The sequence below is a fragment of the Callorhinchus milii genome, unplaced genomic scaffold (genome assembly GCF_018977255.1).
Source record: "Callorhinchus milii isolate IMCB2004 unplaced genomic scaffold, IMCB_Cmil_1.0 Scaffold21, whole genome shotgun sequence".
Taxonomy (NCBI): domain Eukaryota; kingdom Metazoa; phylum Chordata; class Chondrichthyes; order Chimaeriformes; family Callorhinchidae; genus Callorhinchus; species Callorhinchus milii.
In genome coordinates, this window is record NW_024704762.1 from 10,391,197 (window position 1) to 10,413,696 (window position 22,500).

The window sequence follows — 22,500 nt, forward strand, 5'->3', positions numbered from 1 at the left end:
TCTCCCATCAGGTCAAAGACCTTTGACTCCATTCGATCGGAAGACGATGGGGCCAGGCCGGAGAGGAAAAAATCCATGTCGTCGGTGAGTGGCCGATTGGTTTGACTAAAACGTTCCTGTCAACACTGGCCGGTCAGGGGGTGGTGGGGGACCCGGCGAGTGGGAATGTTCACAATCGCTGCTTTTACTGTGGTTTATTTTATTCTGGCGTTTTATACGCGTGTCCGAGCGGTCAGCCGAGAGCGTTGTGTTCATGTGGTGATTCCTCTCTGGGATTCCCCCGTGTCAGTGCATGGATGTGTGTAATCTGTTAGTGCACGACATGTTCCTGTGAATGTTTTATTTATGGGAGAAATAGTCAATCAGCAAACCGCTTCCATGTAAAACAAGGTACATCCGCTCGGTGGTGGACACAGGTAACATTTCTGAGGAATCCAGGAAAACAGGAAGCCATTCAGCCCATCCAGCCTGTTCCACCAGTTTCTTAAATATTTCACGCCCAGTGCCTCATCTTATCTCTGAATTCCTCCACTGCCTGAGTTTCTGTCTATCTCTCGGTTATAAGAGTCCCTTATAAACAGCGCCCTCAAAACACATAGACAGTACACTTTACAGCGTGTCCTGTGAAGCTCTTCGTGACGTCCTCATGAAAAGACGCTGTGTCAGACATAAGGATTGTTATTATTATTATAAGGATTGTTATTATTATTATTATTATAAGGATTGTTATTATTGCTGGCGATGTTCATTGGGAGAAATTGCCTTTGATCTAAAACTTGTTTTTCTTTTGAAACTTTTGTTTAGTTTGAGAAGAAAAATGCCATGTTCCACAAACTCTTCAAATTGATTCCTCCCAATGAGGACCTGACTGACTGTAAGTTTCCGCCTGTGAAAACCCTCCAAAATTGTATCCCACAGCTCCCCTCCCTCCCTCCCTCCCTCGCATCTTTCAAGGCACATCTGAAGACTCTCCTCTCTGCCCGCATCTTTGGCTACCCTCCTCCCCCTGCCCTCCCTGTCCCTCCACCCACTCTGATCTCAAACCCCAGCTCAGGTCCAAATCCCTGACTCCAGTGCCTTGGGACATCCACCCAACAAGAAAGGCAAGTGACAAGTAAATGTCACTTGTTTTATAACCTGGCTGTTTCCTTCTCGGCAGGTTTTCACTGTGCATTGCACAGGGAGGTGCCCTATCACGGCAAGATGTACATCTCAGAGAACTTTGTGTGTTTCTACAGTAGCATCCTGAAGGAGACCAAGGTACTGAGCAGCCATTAGTGTCACCTGACATCGCCTGACAATAGCTCCAGGCTACTGGGGTGAGGGGCCGGATCCTAAACAGAGCAACGGGGGGCTGGGGGGCTGTGTGTGCGTTTATGGGGGGTGGGGGTTGGGGGTGGTGACAGCTCTGGGTGTGCGTCTCTCTCAGCGCTCTGTGTGTTTGTGTGGCACTAACTGTGTGTGTGTGTGCCACTGACTCTGTGTGTGTGCGTGTGTGTGTGTGTGTGTGACTGACTCTGTGTGTGTGTGTGTGTGTGTGTATGTGTGTGTGTGTGAGAGTGTGTGAGACTGACTCTGTGTGTGTGTGTGTGACTGACTCTGTGTGTGTGTGTGTCACTGACTGTGTGTGTGTGTCACTGACTGTGTGTGTGTGTGTGTGTGAGACTGACTCTGTGTGTGTGTGTGTGTGTCACTGACTGTGTGTGTGTGTCACTGACTGTGTGTGTGTGTCACTGACTGTTGTGTGTGTGTGTGTGTGTCACTGACTGTGTGTGTGTGTGTGTGTGTGTCACTGACTGTGTGTGTGTGTGTGTGTGTGTCACTGACTCTGTGTGTGTGTGTGTGTGTCACTGACTGTGTGTGTGTGTCACTGACTGTGTGTGTGTGTCACTGACTGTGTGTGTGTGTGTGTGTGTGTCACTGACTGTGTGTGTGTGTGTGTGTGAGACTGACTCTGTGTGTGTGTGTGTGTGTGTCACTGACTGTGGTGTGTTGTGTGTCACTGACTGTGTGTGGTGTGTGTGTGTGTCACTGACTGTGTGTGTGTGTGTGTGTGACTGACTCTGTGTGTGTGTGTGTGTGTGAGTGTGTGAGACTGACTCTGTGTGTGTGTGTGTGTGTGTCACTGACTGTGTGTGTGTGTCACTGACTGTGTGTGTGTGTGTGTGTGTGTGTGTGTGTGTGACTGACTCTGTGTGTGTGTGTATGTGTGTGTGGCGCTGACTGTGCTTGTGTCTCTGTCTCTAGGTAGAGATACCAGTGACAGCGGTGGCTGTGTTGAAGAAGCAGAACACAGCCTTGCTTTTGCCTAACGCTCTGAGTGTCAGGACCACCGATGGAGAGAAGGTAAAGTTTCGTTTCTTCTCTGGGTTATTTCTAAACTTTCAGTATCTGAGCAGAAGTTGTGAAACCCGCCCTGCCCTAATCACAGCTTTCAATAGATAACGCTCGTTCTCTTTTCAGTGCCTGACAGCTGATTACTGCAGTAAAAATAACGAGCATTTTTCCGCTTCAGCAAAAACGTCACGTTTGTTTTGTTTGTTCCATTGCAGTTTTTATTTGCCTCGTTCCGCTCCAGAGAGCTGAGCTTCCACGCTCTGAAGCGAGTCTGCGTCCACCTGGAGGTTAGCTCTTCAATCAGTGTCTATCTATATACGTTATTATTATATGTATTTATTACATTACATTTCTCCGAGTCCTGTGTGGGGTCGTCTGGCACAACAGCGAATCACAGTGTGGGGGGGGGGAGAGGATGGATGGCGGTTGGATGCATTGGGGTGGGGGATGGAGTTGTGGCCGTGATGTGTGTGGTACCAAGTGCAGTGGGTTGGGACAATTCCGCGTTGATGTGAAATGTCTTCTCCCCAGGATGGAAGTGTGAGCAACAGCCCCATGATCCCGTCACCGGAAAGCAGCTTCGGCTTTAGCTCCCAGAGGCTCATGGTGAGGAAATGTCCATCCGAACAACTTGTGCTGAAATCTCTGGGCTTCATATAACGATTGCTGCTGCTGTTGTTGTTGTTGTTGTTGTTGTTGCTGCTGCTGTTGTTGTTGTGCTCACGCCCGCTGTGTCCACCCCCCCACAGGAGAGCAGCTACTCCAGCTCTGAGAGGAGGAGCCAGGAGGAGTCGGAGTCGGTGAAGGAGTCGGTGAGCTCTGACGAGAGCGAGGTGAAAGGTGAGGAAGACCCCCCCCACCCCCAGCACAGCCCGCCCACCCCCCCAGAAGCACAGCCCCTCCCCAGCAGAGCCCCCACCCACCCCAGCACACCCCCCACCCCAGCGCAGCCCTCCCCCCACAGCGCAGCCCTCCCCCCCCCAGCGCAGCCCTCCCCCCCCAGCGCAGCCCTCCCCCCCAGCGCAGCCCTCCCCCCCCAGCGCAGCTCCCACCCCAGCGCAGCTCCCCCCCCCAGCACAGCTCCCCCTCCAGTACAGCTCCCCACCTCTCCCCCCAGTACGGCCCACCCTCCTCTCTCCCCACTCCCACACAGCACAGCCTCCTCCCTTGCGGCTCTGACTCGGGTCGTGTGTGGAGTGAAGTGTGAGTGACCGCTGACTCTGTTGCCTCTTTGTTGTCCGCAGAGACCGATGTAACTCTGGTGGGGGTCAGGCAGTACACGGAGCTGGACAGCGGTCAGTCCGACCGGGGGAACCCCCGGCCCCCACCCACAGGTACAGACACGAACGCTGCATTCTCCGCTCACACTGATCAGCTCCGGGCAGAAACATGATGATTCCTGACCTCTATAATAATAATAATCCTTGCATTTGATATAGCGCTTTTCACGTCGGGAGGACGTCCCAAAGCGCTTCACAGACACACTGTAAAGTGAATTGACTGTATATTTGTGGGCGAACGCGGCAGCCAATTGCGCACAGCAATGTCCCACAAACAGTCATGGATTGAAAATGACCAATTTATTATTGTTTTGTCCTGCCACGCACCACCGCCCCCCCCACCCCGCACCCCTCTTCCTCACTCCCCCCCAACCCCCACTCCTTCCACTCCACTGTCAAGCTGTGCTTTCAGCCACTGTGCCTCGCTCACGCCAACTCACCCTCAAACCCTCTCCATCTTGTTCTCCCTCACATTCTCGCTCCCTCTCCACAACTGTCCTCAAAGCTGACCTCTGTCTCCGCACTTTTGGACGACATTCTCCTCCACCCCCCACCCCGATTAAATGATCCTTCGCTCTCTGCACTTACCCACGTGAGAGACGTGGGACACTGCGGCTATTGTCAAGGTTCGACGAGACTGACTGAGACTGTTTGTGTGTGTGTGGCTGTGTGTGTGGGTGCCGCTGTGTGTGTGTGGGGGTGCCTGTGTGTGGGTGACTGTGTGTGTGTTACAGGTGTTTCTTGGCTCAACACGATTACCAAATGTTTGTGGCTGTTTAACCCATCGCAGGACTCCAGCACCATAAAGACGCTGATCCTCATTTACATGTTCCTGTGAGTATCCGTGTTTACACAGCGCTGTCAAGCCGGGACAACAGATCACTGCGGGGAGGGGGTGGTGGGGGGGGAGCGGGGGAGAATGGGAGCAGCTCCGCGGGGGGGTGGGCTCCCAGGCCAGCTGTAACGTTGCCTGTCTCTGGCTGTCCTGACAGGGTGCTGCTGTTGCTGCTGTCCTCAGTCTATATTGGCTGGCGGCTCGTGGCGCTGGAGGAACAGCTGATGTCCATGGGAGCCTGGCCACAGCTCCACACACACAGCGAGTAAGTACGTCAAGCGCACAGTGTGTGTGGCTGTGTGTGTGTGTGTGTGTGAGAGAGACGCTGTGTGTGTGGGGGGGGTGGGGGTGGCAGAGGCTGATAGTGTGTGAGTGTGTGTGACCGTACGCAGTCTCCCTGTAACCCAAGCTACAATCTGAACAGCTGGAATGTTCCGGGCAGCTCCATCTATTATTTATGTGTAACTAAAACCCTCTCCAGAAATCTCTTCTTATGATTTTAATTTTTCTCTTTCCATTCCCCCCCGCACCCCGGCCCCCCCTGCTTTCTCTCTCTAACTCTCTTCTCTCACATCCACTCTCTTTTTCCTCCTTTTTTTCTTTCTTTTTGTCTGTCTGTCTGTTTCTCTCTCTCTTTCTCTTTCTTTCGCTCTCTCTCTTGCTTTCTTGCTTCGGCGGGAGGAGGGGGTGGAGGGAGGGAACTGAAGGCTTGGATAGTCATCTGTTTTGAAGACTGTTTATCAAGGCGTTGAGGCAGAACGAGAGATTGTCCGGGTGCTGGTGTTTCTCACGCTGAGGCTGTGGCGCCTGCTCTCACCTTGTCTGCGTGTTGTGTTGGGTTCAGGTCCAGGGAGACGTGATGACGTGATGATGCCGGGGGCAGCTGTGAGCGATGTGGACTTAGCGATGTGCCCGCGGGGGTTGGCGGAGGAGAGCTGCCGGCCGGATGCTTCTCTGCTGGACCGTGAGCCGAGCTCGCGGTCACCGGGAACACGCTGAGCCCACGGGTGACCATTCGCCCCTCCTGAGTGAGCAGGAACCTCACTCTCAAACTCAAACCGCCCACCGCTCTCTGGTGTCGGGGAAGCCTTGGTACCGGCAGCGGCAGAGCTCTGGGACCCTCCCCCTCGGCAGGATCACCACCCTCCACCTCCTTCACTCTCCCCTCCCTCCAGCCCCCCCACCGGCTCAGGGGAAGAATGAATCTGGCAGATGTGAAGATTTTTGTACAGTGTGATAGATACCACCCCCCCCCCACCAACCCCCCCACTCACACTCAGGTCAGTCAGGACAGGACAGTGAGATGGACAGAAGATTGAGGTAGAGGTTGATGTGACATCCTCACAGTTCCCTGTGTTTACAGTGCTGCTGCTCTCCAGCCTGTGTATGTCATGGTCTTAGGGATTAAGTGAAAATCTCCTGTTATCAAGGGCATTACCCCCCCCACTCCCCGCCACCCTGCAACATTCAGTCACTACACCGTGTGGTAAAATCCTGTCAAGTATTTTCAAGAGATTTTGTTGATGCGATGAGGTGCTATATCAAATGCACTATTATTAATATTCATAAACTTTTTATTAGTACTTGCATTGTCTCATTGTGGAAAATGTATTTGAGCTCAGACTGGTGTTGGCCTTGAGAACCACAACAGCCCTCCAGGGGTCAGACACACAGCTACAGAGAATTACAGAAAATATTTATCCAGATCAATAATAAGACAATCCTTTGATTTAATTAGCTTTTGGAGGTGGGGGGGTGGGCAGGGAACAGATGTGAATTGGTGTGAAAGGGTTAACTCGCTTTGATAATGAATAGTGCCTTGAATCTGCTATTCTAATAATAATATCCACGTTTCACCCTCAAAATATACAGTCACTACACTCGACAGTATATCTGTAAGCGCTTTTGAGACGTCTCAACGACATAAGGCGTTGTATCAAATGCAAGGATTATTATTATTGTTTACATCCTGTTTCTGTGAAATGTATTTGTAAACCAAAAATGTGTAAAAATAAACAATTCTATTTAGAGACACTGAGATTCTGAGTGTGAATAATCTTAAATTCATCCAGCGATGGACCTTGGTCTTCTGTCACCTCGCAAATTTTTATGTGCAGTGAGATGCTCTTCAAACCCTCTCATTAGAAAAAACTGCAGAACCAGTCTTGGCAGTTTTACCTGAACTAATTTGGGACGCAAAAGGTCAACGATGTTGAAACCGCAGACAGCAGAGACACCAGTCTGTCAGGTGAGAGGTAGCCTTTATTTCTGTGTCTTTCAATCATGAAATTCATTTGCTTCTAATTTTCTGCCGATCGATAACTGTGAAAAAAAGAAAGATTGATCGCATAAGCACATAAGAAATAGGAGCAGGAGTAGGCCATTTGGTCCTTTCAGCTTGCCCCGCCATTTAATAAGATCAGGGCTGATTTTCTAACCTAATTCCATTTGCCCTCCCTATCCCCATATCCCTTAATCCCTTTAGTTTTTAAAAATCTATTGATCTCATTGATAGCGATGTGATTAGGCTGAGATTTGCTATCATTTTCTTATTAAAAAAAAGCTTCCTATTAATCCTGTCCCAAGCTGTGCCTCTCGGATGTGGTAGGTTTGCTCCACAGTGGTGTCTGAGCTCAGATAGTCCAGTGCAGAGCCGGGGGAGCGACACCCTAACCCTAACCCTAAGTGCTGTGTTCCCGATGAAACATTAAGCCGATTGCTCCTGATTTGGTGGATGTTAAAAATCCTGCGGCGCTGTTGGAAAAGAGAAGGGAGTTTCTCCCCCTCCCCCCAGTATCCTGGCTGACAAACCCGTAAATAAAACTGATCATTCACATTATGACTTTTTTGGGGGAAATTGCTGTGGGCAACACACAAGTCTTATTATTTAAATGATTTTGCCCACGAAATACACAGTGACTTCACTGCACAGTGTGTATCCTGAGAAGCACTTTGAGACATCTCAACGACGTGATGAGCTGCTGTACCAAACGCAAGTTTAATAGTGTAATGTTGTATATTAGTTCATAACATTTAGGATTTGATTACAAGAGAGAGAGTAATGTGTGTGCATTCACGTGGATCACTTCAGACGGCCCGTACCCGGCAAACTCCTTGCCGGGTCTCACTTTGCGTCTCCACTGGAAAGCGTCCCTCTCGAGCGTGGCCGCGTGTCCAGCTGTGATGTGAAGACACGGATTACGGCCACGAGATGGTCCACCCCCCAGTACCTCGTGTCCGTCCCCTCCCCGCATTCAAGGCTCGTTTCGAGACGTAACCTCTCTGACCGCGCTTCTGGTCACCTTCCCCACACCACCCCCCCCACACCACCCCCACACCCCCCCCACACCCCCCCCCCCACACCCCCCACCCCTGGTTTGTGTGTCACTCACATGTCACTCACATGTGGCAACAACATCAAGTGCTTGTGCTCTTGTGTGACTTCAGCGCTTCACTGCCCTCCAGTGGTTGTAATGGAATATTGCTCCATTGCAATGATGGCCCTGAGGGAGGGATTGGGATTTTGGAGGCACCAACATTGCAGGTAAGGAAGGTGATGCTGCTCAGTGCATTTACACAGCAACACATGACATGTGTACAGCCTCTGTCACTCAGAGCCCTGGAAAGCTCTCGGATGTACATAAACCAGCTCAACGCCGGCTTACGGCAGTGTTTTTGGGAGAGGAGGGGGTGCGGTGGAGTGGACGGGGGGAGCAGCAAAATACAACCAGAACCAACAGGTGAGTTGTTGTCTGAAGTGTTGCTTCACTGGTGAGAATAAGACATGGTTTTCCCCTTATGGTGAAATAGGTATTTAGGTGATGCTAATATGTACCTGGATGGTTTATCATGGGAGACGCACGGATTGCTTCCTACCTGTTGTACGTTTCTCCTCTCTCTGACGATAGGACTCCAGCCACCTGTTGTAGTTGGCTCTGCTGTACGGGTCTGTCAGCCCAGAGGAGCAAAAATGGCCAGTGGAAGCTGCGGTCACTCTCCAGACCACAGCGTGGCTGATGACGGGGGCACTTGATGCCGTGACGTAAGCTCTTTGCTGGACACTGGAAAGGTTAAAGAGTTAAGTAAAAAAAAAAGCAATAATAATCCTTGCATTTGATACAGCTCCTTATCTCGCCATCGAGACGTCTCAAGGCGCTTCACAGGATATACTGTTAAGTGGAGTATTTTGTGGGTGAAATGTGGCAGCCAGTCGCACACAAAGACTCATTGAGTGTGCAATTTATTTGGGTGATTGTTGGCCAGGACACTGCATTTTAGCAATTGTTTATTCCAACTTTTAGGATTTCAGTTAGCAATTGTGATTAACTGAAAATACTTCTGTAAATTCTTTTGAAGGAAATAAGCACTACAAATAGAGTTCCCAGTGTTGGGAAATGTACAGACTCAAAACTTAGAATAGACGCATTTAAGTCTAACCACAGAATGTCAACTACACAGGGGGCAATCACCATCGTAAGTGTCTTTATCTAAATGATATTCCTCTCTGTGGCCCCAGGCCCTCCCTACAGGTTTAATGAGTCTGAAGCTTTCATTTCCCAGTCAACAGCTGTGAAGGAGAACCAAACCATTGCTACCTCCTCACCTGTCCCCTATCCGGGGATAGATCGCTTCCAAAGTTCTTCGTGGGACATACAGAGCGTCATCTGGAGACGTCATGGTTGGAAGAAGCTTTGGTCTGACACGGTCTGGTCTGGTCTGGCTGTAAACCGAGTCCGGTAGCTCCGCTGGTTGCTATCAACACATCTCTCCTACACAGCTCACTTGGCAACGACAGGTGGCTGAACAAACAGGGCCTGTTAACTTTTGTTACCAGTTAACAGTGCGAGCTGCCCTTAATTTCACATTTATGTGCGCTTTTACAGCAAAATGAAACGTATAATACGTTTGATACGATATTAATAATATTATTGTCATTGCGTCTTTCACGTCGGGAGAACGTCTCAAAGCCTAAAAGCCCTTCACTGTAAGATGTAGTGAGTGTGTGTTCACAGGCGAACGGTTGAAGCTGATTTTCACGCAGAAACACAGGAATGGACCCATTCATACACAGTTGGTAAAAGTAATAATAATAATAATCCTCGCATTTGATATAGCGCTTTTCACGTCGGGAGGACGTCCCAAAGTGCTTCACAGAATAGACTGTAAAGTGAATTGACTGTATATTTGTGGGCGAACCCGGCAGCCAATTGCGCACAGCAATGTCCCTCAAACAGTCGTAGATTGAAAATGACCAATTTATTATTGTTTTTGGTTTTGGAGGGATTATTATTAGGCTCTGTGTGGAGTAAGGAAACTTGCCCAAGGTTTCGCCCTCTGCCTGGAATTGAACTCAGGTCTCTCACTTGCAAAGCGAGTGCTCTAACCACTGAGCTACAGGACTCCAAGTAAGTAATAATATTCCCTCCAAAACCCAAAACAATAATAAATTGGTCATTTTCAACCCACGACTGTTTGTGGGACATTGCTGTGCGCAATTGGCTGCCGCGTTCGCCCACAAATATACAGTCAATTCACTTTACAGTGTGTTCTGTGAAGCGCTTTGGGACGTCCTCCCGACGTGAACAGCGCTATATCAAATGCGAGGATTATTATTATTATTAAGTACATCAGAGAGACAACGAGAGGGTCAGAGCAGAGCAGCGCTCAGAGAGTGGGTGCGGTGCAGCGCCGGCCCGACAGGGGGCGTGTGACTAGCGGGGCCGTGGGAGGGGGCGTGGCGCGGCGGGGTGATTGCCAGCCGGGCGGACCAATCACCAAACAGCAGTGCGGCTCTCGGGGGGGAGGGGGCGGGACATCCGGTAGCAGGTTGGGTTGTGCGGGGCGGCCTCTCGCTGGCGGGAGGGGGGGTGTGAGTGACTGAGTGGGGGGGCAGTGACTGAGGGGGAAACGCCTTTTATTTGACTTTAAATCGGATTAAACCCCATTATTGTTGTTGTTGTTGTGAGGGCGGGAGGGAGGGAGGGGCAGAGCAGAGGAGGGAAGGCGCTGGCGGTTTGCGGGCCCCGCTGTCAGGTACGGAGCGCAGTGCCCCCTCTCCCGCGCCCTCCCGCGGTGACGGTGACGGTTGGGTTTTGAAAAACAAACGGTTTTAACGGTCGCCGCTCGGCCTCGGCCCGGCCTCACCGCGCATGCGCACCCGCTGTACCCCCCCCCGTGCACTCTCCCCCTGTGTACTCCCCCCCCCGTACACTCCCCCCTGTGCACTCCCCCCCCCCCCCCCGTACACTCCCCCCTGTGCACTCCCCCTGTGCACTCCCCCCCCCCCCTGTACACTCCCCCCTGTACACTCCCCCCTGTACACTCCCCCCTGTGCACTCCCCCCCCCCTGTGCACTCCCCCCTCCCCCCCTGTACACTCCCCCCCGTACACTCCCCCTGTACACTCCCCCCTGTGCACTCCCCCCTGTACACTCCCCCCCCCCCCCGTACACTCCCCCCTGTGCACTCCCCCCCCCCCCCCCGTACACTCCCCCCTGTGCACTCCCCCCCCCCCCCCCCCCCGTACACTCCCCCCTGTGCACTCCCCCCCCCCTTTTATTTGTCTTTAAATTGGATTAAAAGCCATCATGGTGTTATTGCTCCCTCCGCCCCACTCGCCCAGTGCAGACCCCCCCCCTCCCCCCCATCTGACAATATTCTTTGCATTTCCTACCGCGCCATCGCGACGTCTGTCTCAAAGCGCTTCACGAGCTCAGCTAAAGTGACTGTATTTCTGTGGGCGAAACGCGGCAGCCAATTGCCCGCACACCGTCGTGGATTGAGTGACCACGTTATTATTGTTTTGAAGGTATTATTACCCTTAAGCGTTATCATCGGATGATGATACTGTGAGGCGTAGTGACTGTTTGCTTGGCGATTTGTGGTCAGTGGCGTCCCCAAAAACTGCCATGAAGTGACCGATTTTATCGGATTCGGGGCTAAAACACCTGCAGAAACCTCTTTTCTGTCCTATCTGCGGAATTATTTGTGACATTTTCATTGGCCAATGTGGACATGGTGTTGTTGCATTGATTTTGAATTTATGTGTTGAAAATTATTTTTCTTTTTACCAGGTTTTATAAATTGTCGCTGAATCATTTATTACGATGTCTCAGAATGATAAAGAATCCGTACTTGTAGCTCGGTAAGTAGATCTTTTCCTGTCCTTTTGTTTTTTTTAACAAAAAAGTATTCCTTTTAATTGTAAATTGCTCTTGATATTAACCAGTGTGAACTAGTTAAAACCTGGTAATACTGTCACTTGTTTACCCCGGTACTACTGTCACTTATTTAGTTGAGTTATTAAAGTTGAAGTCTCTGCTGGGTTTCACTTGAACTTGTGAATTTGTGTATTTTTAAAACTTTGTTTGCACATGTTCTGAGCTGAATGATTTGTACGTTCAACAGAGAATTGAATTTCCCAAATCATCACAAATTATCTGTTCTGTGCTGCTATGTTGTATACAGGTTGAAGGTTTTTATTTGGATTTTATAATGTTACGGTCCCAGTAACTACTATATTTGTTTTTGTGATTGGAAGGAACAATGGTTTCTGTTGTGAAAACAAAGTACATAATTCCACTGGTTGTGGCTTTCTGTAAATCATAGTTTTACTTCAGATGGCAAACTTCACTTTGAAATTGTGAGGTCTACACTGACGGTTACTTGCTAGTTTATCTGCTGTAAGGCTCTGCTTACTGTTTATCATCTATGTTTACTGCAGGAACCTCACTTCCAAGGCTTTCAATCACAATGGAGTGTTGCAGACTGTGATTAAACAAGAGATCGTCGAGACTTCCAAAACTCAATCATCCCAGAAGCAATCTGACAAAAGTACAGCTGGGGGTGGAAATCCTGGCGAGGAAGAGGTACGAGCATGATTTACACCAGTGTTTTGAATTTAGAAAGTCTTTCGTGCCTATGTTCATAAATCATCTACAGTAAACAGCTGGGAGTGATGTGTACAGGCAGCACATTTTACACAGTGTATAAATTACTGCTGTATTAGATAGAAGAATTAAAATTGAGGCTTGACAGATTTCAACTTACTGGAAGCAATCTCAATTTGTGCCTGAGCCTTATTAAGAGATCCCATTTAAAATGGCTATTTAACATCCCCCAATGACAGTTTTCTATTATACGTCTGTTTGACTTTTCCTACAGCAGAGAGTGGTGAAAAAGCGAGGCTGGCCGAAAGGAAAGAAGAGGAAGAAAGTCCTGCTCAATGGTCCCAAAGCCCCTGTCACTGGTTATGTCCGCTTCCTCAACGAGCGTCGTGAGCAGATTCGGATGCAGCATCCAGACCTGCCCTTCCCAGAAATCACCCGAATGCTTGGGAATGAATGGAGCAAACTCCCTCCCTTAGAAAAACAGGTACGTGCCTTTGTCTGTTGATATATGTCATACAGGCATAGTAATTACAAACATCACGTCCACGGATGGGAGTTTAACAGTTGGGGTCATGCTGATGTGTATTTCTGTTGGAGAGTGATGATTTCCTGGGAATGTATTTGAGTTCCCGCTTTCTACTTTAGTTCCTGTTTGGACAGTGGCCAGGATTGCCTTTGGGCTGTGACCTGTCCATCTTTTATCTTTTAGCTTTTGATAGGGTAAAACCTGGCCCGAGAGACAACAACAACTTTATGTATAGAGTGCCTCAGTTTCAGCCAATGAACATGAGCTTTTTTTAAAAGAAACATTTACTCGTACATTGCACAGTAGAGAGTGGGAGGTGGAAGAAAGGTACACGACAGCGAGGAGGAATGAGTTGAAAATACTAATAATAATACATTACACTTGCATTTGACATTTTAAAATTTGGTGTCCATTAAAGTTCAACAACTGATGCGTCGTGCTGTGCATTCTTTACGCCTAGAGTCACGTAGGTTTGGCACAAAACATGAACACAGGAACCAAATCATATTCCGCAGAGTAGGAGGCTCAAGTGTGAAGCAATACATGGGCTTTGTTCTAACAGCTGGATCTGATGCAGTGCCTCAGGAATCACTGCATGTCATAGACTGGGTTATGATCACCCCATAGATCCTCATCCAGGGTGAGGCTAATGTCTGTCAGAGTAGATTTAACGTATGCGATGCCTGATATCAGTCCACATGCACAGGGCATTCAGTTTTCTCTAAATCCGGAGATGTTGCACGCATTGGGACACGCACTTATCTGCACAGTGGTGCTCTGACTTTTTGAGAAAACTGGAATATTGATATTTGTATAGCGCCTTTAATGTCAAGAGAACGTCCCCCCATCAACCTGGGAATGTAATCTGTAGTCCAGTCAAAAGACTGTTTCTTTAAGATTTGCTTAATTGATAAATTTAGTTTTTAATTGGCTGAAAAGATCATGCAACCCAAACTGCTGCACAATTTGTAATTGGATTTAGCCGTTGTAGCCATGACATTGCCCTCGGAGTGTCTGTGACAATTTAAAGAGTGAACCATTTCAACTAATGTATTATTACATGATTGGCTGAAGGATATTACAAGGTTATTTTCTGATACATGTGTCGCCGTCTCACTTTAGCGCTATCTGGATGAAGCAGAAAAAGACAAACAACAGTACATAAAGGAACTGAAGGAGTTTCAGCAAACTGAGGCGTACAAGCTGAGTACACAAAAAATCCAGGAGAAGAAGCTGAAGAAAGGTAGATGAGCGCTGGTCAGCATTGCTGCAGAACAATAACAATTAATTACATTGTATAGCGCTTTTCATGTCAGGAGCATGTCCCAAGGCGCTGATAGCCTGATGTCTAATCTTAATCTTAAATTGTTTCTAAAGACGATACTTCTTTTTGATTACTGGAGACACGTTATGTGGATTGAAAATTCTTCACATAAGTTAAATACCTCCCACCCCCATCCCCCCGACCGCCCTATGCCTGTGACCTGTTGCTAATGTAGAACCTTTAAGCATTGTTTCCAAGCTGGGGAAGTGGGTTTGAAATACCATTGTGGTTAAAAAGTTATCTCTTCAGAATTAAACTAACATTGCGTGCTTTCTCTTTCATTTTAGAAGAACTATGGTCAGGAGTTAATGGACCAGTCCCAAAGGTGAGCTGTGACATGTTTATATTCAGGAATACTTCGTGTCCAGTGGAGTTTTCAGTTGGCATACATTGTTCCCCATCCTCCTGATCCTACACCAATCCTCTCCCTCCATTTCCCTCTGCTTGACTGAATCAGCATTTTGTCACTTAGATCTCTGATGATGCACCAGACAGGATGTCCATGTTTGACACCCCAATTTTTACCGAAGAGTTCCTGGACCAAACCAAAGGTAATTTTCTATCTTTCACCACCACTCATTTTCAGAAATGTTTAAAAAATGTTCACTGAACTGTATGTGAAGGTCATTCTATAAATGCAAGTTACTGTATTATGGGACGCTGCTGTGCGCAATTGGCTGCTGAGTTTCGTCAACATATATACAGTCAATTCACTTTACAGATATTCTGTGAAGCGTTTTGTGACATCTAGAAGACATGAAAAATGCTATATCAAATGCAAGGATTATTACTTTACTTGAATGGTGAAGGAGTCTCTGGGATGTATATATTCACTACATTTATTGCATATTATGTTAAATATTCCTGTTTGCAAAAATCTTCAGTTTTGGGCAGTGAAACTGAAGAAGATTCATTGGAGTTGGATTAAAGGGATGACCTTGGAAGCCTCTACATATCTGTAATTGGATGGGTTTGGTTTTGGTTAGCAAGGTCTTGTTGAAGACTAAAAGAAAAGTTACACCGAACGAGGAATGCCATCTGGATTATGGTTACTTGCCGGAGTTTGAGGGATGTTTCTGTACAATTTGGGTGTAATTGTAAGAGGGTTCCCATTTTATAGAGTCTAAAATGTGAATTAATGTTTGTTTATGATTTATATAAAAACAGCTCGTGAATCAGAACTGCGGAAATTAAGAAAGTCAAATGTGGAGTTTGAAGAGCAGAACAGCATCTTACAAAAGCACATCGAGAGCATGAGCAGCGCCAAGGAGAAGCTGGAGCAGGAGCTGGCCCAAGAGGAGAGACAGACACTGACTCTGCAGCACCAGCTACAGGCAGTACGTCAGGCCCTCACTGCCAGCTTTGCTTCCATTCCCATTCCAGGTGAGACATGGGCTTTCTGCTCCATATATTCTTGTAGGTGACACCTAAAGTCATGTTCTGTAAGACCTGCTTTGATCCCAATTGTGATTTTTGATTATCCAGCAATCCATACATAGCTTTCAGAAGGGAGTTGGATAGGCACTTAAAAAAAGAGAAATTTGCTGGGCTATGGGGTAAGAGTGGAGGAGCAGGACTAGTTGGTGGCTCTTTCTAAGAGTGGGCATGATGGACCGAATGGCCTACTCTTGTGCTGTAAGATTCTATGATTCATTCACTATCAATCCCAAATTACTACAGAACATACAACTTACTTGTTTCAAAATTTGGCCGAAGAGGAAAGTCTTTTCTCTGCTTCGGATTTTACCACTGAGTATTTATTCACTTGAATTTATTGAATTCCATATTAATAAAGTTAACCCTGGCACCTTGCCTAATCAGATTCTGAATTGAGCATTGAACAATTCAGGTGCACAGCAGGTGGATGATGTTCGGTTCTGTCACACTGATAGAAAATCATTTCTGTAGTTGGAATACTAAATGCCTTGCAATGAAGAGGCAGTGTTCTGACTCTCCTTTTCAACATCCTCTGCTGCCTTTTCAATCCTTCTAGATAATCCAATATCTATACATATATTATATATATATATATAATTTGAACATATTTCCATTTTCTGTATTGAGCAGGCTTCTGCAATCCCAATAAACATCATCAGTTCTTCCTTTGCATATGTCTGTATAACTCAATAATCCTATTTGCATGCATTGTGTTAAGCTAGAGGTATCTAGTAGTAATTTACCTATTATTGCTTGTGTACTTTAGATTCCTTCATGTAGCTTTTCACATCCCTGGGCATTTCCTCCCAATATAATCTGATGTTTTCTTTTGGTAATTAGGAACTGGAGAAATGCCAACGGAAGGAACACTTGATATGTACATGGCCAAACTTCACAATGTGATTGGAAGCAACCCCATAGAATATGAGAAACTAGTTGGAAGGGTGCAGGAGATCATTAGCCAGTTAGAAAGGTAATTTAATTTGATCGTTTAAATGTGTTTTTGTTTTCAGTTCACATTCTTTATTCTGATCAGGTTTTGTCTTTTGCTGCATAATTTTATATTTTACTTTGTTTTAAGTGACAAACTATGAACATGAGAAGAAGTATCCATTGAATGCCTAAGTGGTACTGTCCATTATAATGGATTGTATGGGCTGCAACATGTGGAACCTGAATAGAAAGTTGCTCAACATTTTTCTAATAGATGACTGTTAGGAAATGTTGCCATTACTTAATATCTTTCACTTTACACGTGACTTTCGCACCCATTTAGTGTACTGGTTTCGACATTAATACTGTCATCTACAGGAATGCAGATGATGAATTTGCATGCTCAGTGTTTACTTTAGTGTATGGTTAAACTGAGGTTCCCAGCAAGATAGAAAACGTCGACTAGCTTAGCTAGGAGATTTAGTTCATATGAATTGTTTCTTTTTATTTCTCTTATACCTTAAACAAAAATAATTGCTGGTATTCTATACAGGCAAAGGCATAAACAGTTACATTTTTATGTATAGTAGTGCAGAAGTTATTTTCTCCATTTATTGGTGCATCTTTTTTAAACACTATTTTCTACAAGATTCATAACCTATGTTTTCCAGTGAGAAACTTTGCTAGGCAAAGGCATTTTGTATCAAGCTGTCAATCTGGGTATTTTACTACAAAACAGATGGTGGAGTCGTGAACTCAGCAAAACGTGGGAATAAAAGATTGAGCTGAAAAACGCTTCTGAGATTCCAACCCTTTTGAGTACTATTATTATGAAAACCTCTTAGGATTTACACCAGATTTTTTTCTTACTAAGATTACATTCCGTACAAACCTAATGAGAAAAATGTCTTGGCAATTGGAAAAGTGCTAGTATTTTGAATACTCCGGGAGACGATCACATTTGTATTGCATAATTTTTTTCGTGTGGTGCAGTTCTATAAGGGTTAAGAGGAAAAAAGTTATCTCTTCTTGTAGGTTTATTGTCAGTTGTTTAATTTGTTCTGCTCCACACGGAACAGAATTGATCTACTTAAACTAATCTGGGTGTGATGTAATTTTAACATTGAGTTTGTTTTAATAAGGTTGGAGACTTGACCATCAGTTCTGCAGGATGTGAATTAATTGCTTTATCATTTCTAGTGAATTTTCACAGCTAGCTATAGCCGGTAATGGCAGAGTTTTCTGCTTGTAAAACCTTTGTCCAGATGTCACTATCAAGAAATGTTCTATGAAATCACTGTAATAAAAATATTATCGAGTTACGTTTTTGTTATTTTACAATGATTGCTCTCCTTTTGCACATTTACTTTTTGCAAATCTCCATTAAGCTGTCTGCAAACAGAGAAATCTCTATTGAACACTTTTCCTGGGTTAAACCCACGTATATTCCACCAAGACCTTGATGTTTCATCTTTGAAACAGCACTTTTTTATTTCCTTAAAGTGCTGGTATTCTACACTAAAAGAAAAACTCAGCAATTGCTCTTTGCACTCTGCATTAACTCTGTATCCAGTTAAGATGGATGGGATCAATTCTCCTCTCTGACTAAGGTTCCTAAATGGAATGATTTAAGCACTCACTTCTATAAAGAATCGCCATACAAAATCAAAGAAAACCCACTGAACTTTGAGTAGCTTTCAAATCATTTGTCTCGTCCCCTTCTTTGTGAAGGAGTCTTCATCCCAGTTTCACACGAGAACAGGTGCAGGCCATTCTCTGCTCTTGGATATACGACAAGAGAGATATTTTGCAGACTGTGTCATGGTAAATTACGCGGTAACTGCATGTATGGATATCTGATACCGGACCCCACGGTGGCAATCTCAGAACAAAGGTGCCAATGCAGGTGATGTATAGAACAGTGCGCTTGATTGTGGAAGGAATTTACAGCCACTGCTACAAGGGCAGCTACACTGTTTGACACTAGCGCCAGCTCAGAGTTGTCACAGGCGTTCAATCGAGAAAAAGCCCGAGGCCTGAATTTCCATCCAGTTGTATTAAAACGGTTTTGTCTTAAGATGTGAAGATGGAGCAGAAGTGGAAATTTTCATAAAATCCGCCTTTATTTGGAAGGCAGTAAGACCTGTGGAAAACCCATCACCCAAATGGACCTGCGTTGTTAGCGACTAAACTGAGGGCCAGTGTCTGACGAGCTGGACATCAAAAGTTCTCAGAACACTTCAAAAAGAGAAAGTTTATCCCAGTTTCCCGGCAAACAGTCAGCACATACATTTTTGCAGACCTCGGTAATGCAAAGTGGCTGCTCTCGATTTCTTACAAAAATACAGTCACCACAATTGACATTAACCGCTTGGGAAGCACTTGGTGTGTTCAGGCACAATACAAATTTAAGTTCTTTTTATGCTGGACCAAATATCACATTAAAACAGAAACAATGTATGTTATTGCCTAATTTAGACTGACCCAGATTAAATAGCTGTATAGGAGTTTCTAGCAGATGTGTATGCATTTTTATCAGAGGGAACTATAGAAATACAAGACTCCCAAGATTTAATAATTAAACGATAATATTGGAAATGTGCTGCCAATTTAACACGCCGCTTCACAAAGGGCTAGGATTTCTCCCTGTTCAACTGACTTGCACACCTTGGTGGCACTGGAATGGCAATGAAAGTCATGGGAAGCAGCCTGGCACTGCGTGAGGGAAGTACCTGGAGCTCCCAGATCTTATTTCTTTATTAAATAGAATAAACACCGAAAGCTTAATTTCATGTTTTTACTCTCTCAAAAGGCACGTTCTACCAGTCGAACCTGTTCCCTGTGGAGTTGTGAAGAGCAAAGAGGATCCTCAAACAGTATAGTACTCTTGCGTGTATTTACTATTCACCATTGGGTGGCACGCTTTCTACTGCTGATATATATTGCAGCAGCGTTTCTCATTACTCACTCGCTGGTAACAGTTAAGTAAAGAATTCAAAGACAGAATGGGGAAACCGAGGAATGAATGCTCAGATTTAATTCCTTTTCTTGAAAGAAACTTTTGGAGTGTGTTTCCCTGTGCTGCACGTAATCAATTATTGAGAGCCCCTTTATCAAGCTGTAGGGCTTTCCTGCAGAGGTTCCCTTCAGAAACCTATTTGTTATGCAAGTTGGTGTTGAGCGCGACAATTCTTAGGAGGAATGTAGCCCTTATGGTAACCATCCTGGTGTTTGATACAGCTCCTGTACGGTTAAAACGTCTGAAGGCCATTCACAAGGAATTGCCACATTAACTTTCTTTTATGAAAACACGGTAGCTATTTTGAACACTATAGGGTCCCACAAACAGCAATAAATAACTTATCTGTGGGATTGTTGGACAGAAGACGAGGAAAAACACCCTGCTCTTTTCCAATAGTGGAAAAGCTTGATGGAGAGGAAGAACATTGGCTTTTGGGACACTCTGGTTTGATAATGATGTACTGGGAAATTTACTGGTTAATAAATCCTCCTTTCAATGTAGTGCATTCACCCCCCTCCACAACAAAACTATTTTGAAAGTGTTTGAATGTGTTTTCTGCATTCTCTCCTGAAGGTGCCAATGCATGTCGGGGTTAAGTTGTGCGGGTGGAGGCAGTCCTGTGTGTGTCTCACTGAAGTGAAGCACTCCGAGATGGTGAGTGTCTGATAGCTACTTAATGATAGGAGGGGGAAGGGAAATCATAGCCAAATGCTGGGTACAGAGAAAGAGCAAGGTGTTATGTGGACATGCCAGTATTAGCCTGGGCCGAGAGCATTGGACGGCCTACTGAACTGTCATTTCCGATAATTGATGCACAGTCACCGGCAGTTTATAATCAGATCAGATTGTTTAATTGTAGGAGGTCACCCTGGTCTAGGAAACGTTGACTGGCAAAACCTTAGTTTCGTGATGACGGTTGTTTTTTTTTTACAGTTATTTGCATTTTCAGTGCTTGTCACAGATCCTATCAAAAATGCAATCCTTCATTCCAGCCTTTCCCTCTGTGATTTGTATCAGGTTAATTTAGATAAAGCTACAGAGGCATTGCAATCTGGTCACATTCTCAGCTACACAGTGACTACACTTTGCCGTAAAATACTTTGAGACTTTTAGATTCCATGATAACAACAACAAGTTGCATTTATATTGTGCTCTTCACGTGGGGTAGTGTCTCAGAGCGCTTAAAGGTGCTGATAAGGTGCCATATAAAACACAAGGATTATTAGTGTTATGATTACACCCAGTGTACAATTACAGGTGCAGAATGATCTATCATGTGCTTATAAAGGTTCAGCCTCATTTAAAGAGGTCAGTCAATAAATCTGAAGGAAGCTGATTCCTAAAGAGATCTGCTGGTTCACTGACCATATCAGGACATCGAATCTTAACGAATGAACGAAGGTGGTCACACAGTAAACGACTGACACGTGAAGTCTGATGGCACAGAATCCCACAGATCACTGGGGTGTGATCGGCACTTGGTTCTTTTGCTGAAAACAGGAAAATGGGGGGGGTTACTTTTCAATCATTGGAGCCAGTCCAGTTTTGCCATCATTTCTGGGATTTATTTACAGGATGCTGCAGCGTTAAAAGGACTTGGACATTTTATCCCTTTGTGAGCATCACCAACCCTCACATTGGATTGCAGTGTTACTGGTTCAGTCTACACAGTTGTTCTCTGCAGTAAATCCTGTGAAGCGCTTTGAGATGTGAAAGAACGCTGTGTAAGGGTTGTTTTACTTTAATCTCTCATTGATTCTACCGTCACTTTTCACATCGGGCTTCCGGCAAGTGCAATGTGGTTCTGCCTTTAATTAATAATTTAGGTTGGCGTTGACTGCTGTGAGTCAGCACTTCAGGAGCAGTGAGAGAGATAGAGGGAGAGAGAGTGAGGACAGTGATTAGAGTATGAGAGTGCATTCCCTGGAAACAATTGATCATTTCTTACTGGATTGATGTTTCATATCGTAAACCATCAACAATTCTATTCACATCCATAAAACAGCACCTGATTCTCTGCATCTCCTGTTTCACAATTCATTTAACAATGTGTTTAAACTTCTACCTTCTGATGGATTGCACAGTGGTCTTGCCCACTACAGTGAGTTCCGGTATCCTACCACCTACGGAATAGATCATCATTCCTCCCCCTTAGAGAGGGTGGGCGGGAGTTAAGAGGGGTCCCTTTGGAGCTGAGCTGCTTTCTAAGGTGTCTTGCTTTGCTACAGAATGTTGAAATGAAATCCACCCCCTTTTGCAGTCTTGGTAGTCTGGTTGCTGAGCCAAGCAGGTCCATTCAGACAATACTCTCAAAGGCAAGCAATGCAGTTTTATCTGATTAAACTCCAGCAGTTACCCCAACTGTGCCTAATACTCTCCGGTTTTGGGTAAGCAGGGGGTGCCATGTTTCGGTTTGCTTAATTTTCAAACAAGAAGTCTGAGATCCACTTACAGTGTTAGCTGATTCATTACCAACTTCCCAGCCACTCCCGCACAATTAGAGCTCCTGCACGTACATCTGTATAACACAGCCTACAGCATGGTTGGGAGTGTGTGGGATAAGCCCTCCCACACAAACCAAATGGCTTCTTTTCAGCATTGTACTAATTAATGCATGTGTACTGTTAGGTCTAGCCACAGTACATTTCCAGCTATAATCCTGCCATACTGTGAAGCTGTTCTCCTTTTCTCTACCTCCGGCATTCCTGACCGCATCAGGTACCGGAGAACAATTTCAGTCACACGCTGTGTTGCACAGCAGAATTGCAGGAAGCAGGGAAGCGGGCTAGAGATTGCCGAGCGCACTCCTCCTACACTTGAGTCACATAACTTTGATCATTCACATTTTGTAATACGCATCGTGCTGAAACCCTTGCTGGTGTTATTTGTGCACGGTGACTGAGATGATGAATGACTTC

At 45.8% G+C, this 22,500-nt stretch overlaps 2 protein-coding genes across 10 annotated transcripts in view; both read left to right on the forward strand.

Moving 5' to 3' along the window:
• LOC103173228 (GRAM domain-containing protein 2B) overlaps positions 1–6,492 on the forward strand; it is a 19,243-nt gene extending 12,751 nt beyond the window's left edge. For 5 of the 6 annotated variants that reach the window (XM_042342809.1, XM_042342812.1, XM_042342811.1 and 2 more), the window contains 11 exons: positions 12–84; positions 805–874; positions 1,160–1,260; positions 2,248–2,346; positions 2,553–2,624; positions 2,869–2,943; positions 3,087–3,177; positions 3,582–3,671; positions 4,352–4,451; positions 4,610–4,717; positions 5,297–6,492. In XM_042342809.1, the coding sequence (XP_042198743.1) occupies positions 12–84; positions 805–874; positions 1,160–1,260; positions 2,248–2,346; positions 2,553–2,624; positions 2,869–2,943; positions 3,087–3,177; positions 3,582–3,671; positions 4,352–4,451; positions 4,610–4,717; positions 5,297–5,312 (895 nt within the window). In that variant the 3' untranslated portion in view covers positions 5,313–6,492. The remainder of the gene's footprint in view (positions 1–11; positions 85–804; positions 875–1,159; positions 1,261–2,247; positions 2,347–2,552; positions 2,625–2,868; positions 2,944–3,086; positions 3,178–3,581; positions 3,672–4,351; positions 4,452–4,609; positions 4,718–5,296) is intronic. The other variant, XM_042342814.1, reaches the window with a different exon arrangement.
• A 3,754-nt stretch (positions 6,493–10,246) lies between these two features.
• On the forward strand, positions 10,247–20,237 carry hmg20b (high mobility group 20B). Of its 4 annotated transcripts, none has more exons than XM_042342739.1 (10): positions 10,247–10,278; positions 11,525–11,595; positions 12,175–12,319; positions 12,615–12,824; positions 13,989–14,109; positions 14,478–14,515; positions 14,663–14,741; positions 15,358–15,573; positions 16,468–16,600; positions 20,156–20,237. In XM_042342739.1, the coding sequence occupies exons 2-10, from the start codon at positions 11,558–11,560 to the stop codon at positions 20,220–20,222; spliced, it is 1,047 nt and encodes a 348-aa protein (XP_042198673.1). In that variant the 5' UTR covers positions 10,247–10,278; positions 11,525–11,557; the 3' UTR covers positions 20,223–20,237. The 4 variants fall into 4 exon arrangements, with proteins under 4 accessions (XP_042198673.1, XP_042198674.1, XP_007908366.1 ...); XM_042342740.1 differs by lacking the exon at positions 10,247–10,278 and adding an exon at positions 10,290–10,485 and having other exon boundaries at positions 12,618–12,824; XM_007910175.2 differs by lacking the exon at positions 10,247–10,278 and adding an exon at positions 10,291–10,485.
• The last annotated feature ends 2,263 nt before the right edge of the window (positions 20,238–22,500 follow it).

Bases quoted from the DNA above. Each gene is read 5' to 3' on its own strand.
- hmg20b (XM_042342739.1), top strand. From the start codon at position 11,558: ATGTCTCAGAATGATAAAGAATCCGTACTTGTAGCTCG. The intron at 14,110-14,477 runs GTAGATGAGCGC...CTTTCATTTTAG, and splicing joins GGAGAAGAAGCTGAAGAAAG to AAGAACTATGGTCAGGAGTT. The intron at 16,601-20,155 runs GTAATTTAATTT...TCTCTCCTGAAG, and splicing joins ATCATTAGCCAGTTAGAAAG to GTGCCAATGCATGTCGGGGT.